The sequence below is a fragment of the Austrofundulus limnaeus genome, unplaced genomic scaffold (genome assembly GCF_001266775.1).
Source record: "Austrofundulus limnaeus strain Quisiro unplaced genomic scaffold, Austrofundulus_limnaeus-1.0 Scaffold611, whole genome shotgun sequence".
NCBI lineage: Eukaryota > Metazoa > Chordata > Actinopteri > Cyprinodontiformes > Rivulidae > Austrofundulus > Austrofundulus limnaeus.
Genome location: NW_013953013.1, coordinates 159,864 through 163,776, shown reverse-complemented (window position 1 = coordinate 163,776; position 3,913 = coordinate 159,864). Strand labels below are relative to the sequence as shown.

Below are 3,913 nucleotides of genomic sequence, written 5' to 3'. Positions count from 1 at the left end.
CACACACACACACACACACACACACACACACACACACACACACACAGTCTTTGCATCATAACTAACGGGAAGTGGCTACAAGTTTAACAGCTTCAGCTAATGTAAACAACATTTTTACAGCACTGGAACTAGATAAGTTTGAGTAAATTCCTATTTAGCATGATTTAAATTGTAATTAGTCAGTAATAACATAAACCAAGTCCTACATCCTAACTGAACAAAAACCTAACATTTAGTTTTCCTAACACTTTACCGTGTTTTCAATTCAAAATTCAATTTAATTCAAAAATACTTTATTGATCCCTGAGGAAAATTATGAAATAGGCTTTACTTATGCTTCATTCTCCTGTGCTGTCCAGCTGTCTAATCAATGGTCATAATAGCAAAGTTGCACGTGTTTTAAAGTTTTTACAGTATGTTAGGGAGCACCTGAAGGTAGCACGAGCCTTTCTCACAGGTGTGATAATAAACACGCTCAGTCAAGTTTTGCATCGATGCTGTAAACGTTACATCAAAAAGGTGGGTGAATAATTTCAGCTTTCTAAATCCTGGACATTTGCTGCACAGATCTAATTTAAGCCACTCATTTCTTTTTATATGCATTTTGCTTTGCGACAAGTCAAACAACACAACCACGTTTCACGACGGGGAATCCTTCAAAACAAAAGCACGAACCTCTTACTTTGAAAAGCACTACGTACAGTTAGACATGCAACGAGTTGGGAACTTGCATAATATTGTATTTCGAGCTGCTTTTGGTCTTTTTTTATGCTAAGAAGTAAAATAAACAACTGACATCAGATCGTTTGATAGCTTCCTCTTTTATTTTGAAGAGCTCGGGTAAAACGGATGTTTATATATTTGGACTGACTTAACGCTTGCTTAAAATGGCAGGCTAAAAAAGTTAGCATTGTTAGCTTATTTGCTAACTGACGTGTGACTGACATTGTTGTCCAAACTCAGCCTGGAGTCTTTCCATGAAGGTAATGCTTTAGTTTACATTAAATACAGAAAAAAACAGGGTGACTTACCCAGGAAGAATGATTTGTCCAACCTGGCAGCCTAGCTCCTTGACTACTCCAGCACGGTCCGATTTCACCTTCCTCTCGGGCAACTTGACAGCCTCCGTCACCTTCTCCTGAGCTACGGGAGCACACAGCGCCAGCACGGAGTCCACGTTAACAAGAGACCCCGGTTTGACTCTCCACTCTAGGAGCCGGAGAGGAAGAGCCCCGGTCGGCAAGCGCATATCGGACACCTGCACCGCGGGGCCCTCCGCAGCTGCACCACCACCAGAATCAGCAGGAGGACCCTCCATCTGTCCTGCACCCACTCTGCAAAAACCTCGCTAGTTTTCACCACTGGTCCACCAGCAATGATTCCACCTCACGTCTCGGTTTCCAGTGTATCAGTAAAACACGCAAACCACGTGTCCTGGGTAAATTAAAACAAATGTCCTGGAGATTTAAATAATAGGGCTTCAGCTTCGTTCGCTCTTCCCGCCCGTAAACAGGAAAGCGCAACATTGCAGCGACGCGAGCCTGTAAGCTTCCGGTGTTGCATCGAAAAGTGTACCCCTGCCGTCAATAGCACCTTACACGCATGTAAAGGCACCATTTTCACTAATAAATTATTATTATTTTTAACTTCTTTAGGGGTAACATTTTTTAACAATTAGTTAAAACGTGTATGTGGCGTTCATGCTAAGTTTCCAATAATTTATATCCAGTAAATTACATTAAAAGCACAATAAAATACTACAAATGTAGATATCTGAGAGTTATATTTACGTAAAAGGACAAGATCGTTTGTCACTTCTAATTAAATGCAATTTACTTCTTTCTAAGGTGTTCTCTGCGGTAGGGGTACTTTTCTCTGCACGACACCGGTAGAGACAAGTATGGCAAGACGAGCCGCACGCGTTTTACACCTACCCTTCAAAATAAGAGCACCGATCCAAAACAAACACGCAAAATGCCCCGGATGTCCGCTCACCGATAGAATTTGTGTACTTGCATTATTAGGAATAACCAAACTATCTTTTATCCATCTCAAAACACATAAAAAAATCAAATATTATATTAATCTCAAAGAAGAACGTCTCACTTTATGGGGAAAAACTAGTATATTTTGGAAAATTTGAAGGCTCCAAGCGTCGCATTTTAAACACCCAAACGAAGACGGAAGTGTATGGGGGCGATTCATCCTACTTTCCTGTGTACTCTTTGGCTAAACCGAAGTTCATGCTAGTACTAATAGTAGCCGAAGTAGGTGCTGCAGGCATCGGCGACCCTTTTGACTTGATCTCATGACCGAGGAGCGCGTTTTTATCATCCCGTGAAAACATGGCAAGGGAGACTACTAGAATGGTAAAGAAACAACATTACAAAACTATTTTGGATCTTCTTTTTTTTTTTTTACAAAGATATTAAACGAAATTAAATCACAGCTAACTCAATTTAGCCACTAGCAAACCCAATGTTATGACAGTGTTATGTTCAATTAAACTAATGCACATTTATGTATTTTCCACTTTTGTAAAGCTGCATTAGGATGCCTGCAGTTTTATCTCGGTTTGGCAGTTTTTAAGTACAGGAAAACCCGGTTTTAAACAAAATATTCGCGGTACACCTCTGGCTGCTGAACTTGTCTTTGTTGTTTGTGGTCCCTGCAGAAAAGACCCCCTTTTGATGTGTCAGTGCTCGGGTCATTGACATGCCTCTTATCTGTATATCAATTTGTCAGCAGTGGTGACATTTTGTCCCTCACATGCGAACAACACAACACAGTGCTGGCCTTGATGGGACTCATCCAGCCCAGCACTCAAACACACACAAATGTGTGAAAACATCCAGCCTGAGACTAAATGTTCAGCTGGACATGACTCCTCAGAGGGCAGAGTTCACCTTGTGCCAAGCCCAGTAGATTCACTCAGATCCCTGATTTTGAAGTTGCCTGATCATGTTGCAGCAACTCAGTGAACAGGGATTGCCTTCAGGTATGATGGAACTTCTCATACAACGTTTGTGTTCCTCAGTTAAGATTATGCAATCATCATCTGGCGCTTCTACGAAGAGCTTCACGTCATGGCCTGCCACTGCCAACAGTCAGACCGCTCCACTCAATCAGGTACCAAACAGACATTATAATCTGGACTAATGTGCAGGACGGAGTTGCTTTCTTGAGTAAGACTGTGCTGTTTTTCATCCTTGCAGGGAGAGGAAACGCAGAGGGCTGGTATGGAAGACTCTGGTTGGCGTCTCGGTCATTGTGCCTGTGACAGCAGGGGTCCAGTATGCTGTGTCAGACCATCGGCAGAAGAGGAAGATGAGGATTGTGATAGAAGGATTTGGCCGCTTTTGCAGGTATGTTTTTGTTTTTATCTACGCATTAATGCAACAGTTTAAACATTGGTTTATTATGATGACATTGTTTAAAGGGGACCTAATATGAAAATTCACTTTTTTTCAGTTTTTTTTTTACTTACATTTGAATCTGTACTGTGACGGAGTATTAGGGCCACACAACAAGATATTTTTAATTTTTTTTTTTAATTACGAGGATAAAGTCATAATATTACAACATTAAAGTCATAAAAATAAAGTCATAATATTATGAGAATAAAGTCGTAATATTTTATGTTTAAAGTCATAATATTACAAGTTTAAAGTTATGACTTTAAACTTGTAATATTATGACTTTAAACATAAAATATTACGATTTTATTCTCATAATATTATGACGAGTTTAAAGTCGTAATATTATGAGTTTAAAGTCATAATATTACGAGATTAAAGTCATAATATTACGAGATTAAAGTCATAAAATTACGAGATTAAAGTCATAAAATTACGAGATTAAGTCATAAAATTACGAGCATAAAGTCATAATGTTACGAGCATAAAGTCATAAT

General features: G+C 39.5%; 2 protein-coding genes across 3 annotated transcripts in view; one reads left to right on the top strand and one right to left on the bottom strand.

Annotated features, from left to right (window-relative positions):
• The window catches only part of ctdp1 (CTD (carboxy-terminal domain, RNA polymerase II, polypeptide A) phosphatase, subunit 1), a 129,172-nt gene extending 127,639 nt beyond the window's left edge, over positions 1-1,533 (bottom strand). Inside the window, exon 1 of one of the 2 annotated variants that reach the window (XM_014027044.1) lies at positions 1,032-1,533. In XM_014027044.1, coding sequence (XP_013882498.1) covers positions 1,032-1,318 — 287 coding nt within the window. In that variant the 5' untranslated portion in view covers positions 1,319-1,533. The remainder of the gene's footprint in view (positions 1-1,031) is intronic. The other variant, XM_014027043.1, reaches the window with a different exon arrangement.
• Positions 1,534-2,264: 731 nt separating this feature from the next.
• adck5 (aarF domain containing kinase 5) overlaps positions 2,265-3,913 on the top strand; it is a 33,461-nt gene continuing 31,812 nt past the window's right edge. The window contains exons 1-3 of the mRNA XM_014027045.1: positions 2,265-2,369; positions 3,038-3,129; positions 3,216-3,365. Coding sequence (XP_013882499.1) covers positions 2,346-2,369; positions 3,038-3,129; positions 3,216-3,365 — 266 coding nt within the window. The 5' untranslated portion in view covers positions 2,265-2,345. The remainder of the gene's footprint in view (positions 2,370-3,037; positions 3,130-3,215; positions 3,366-3,913) is intronic.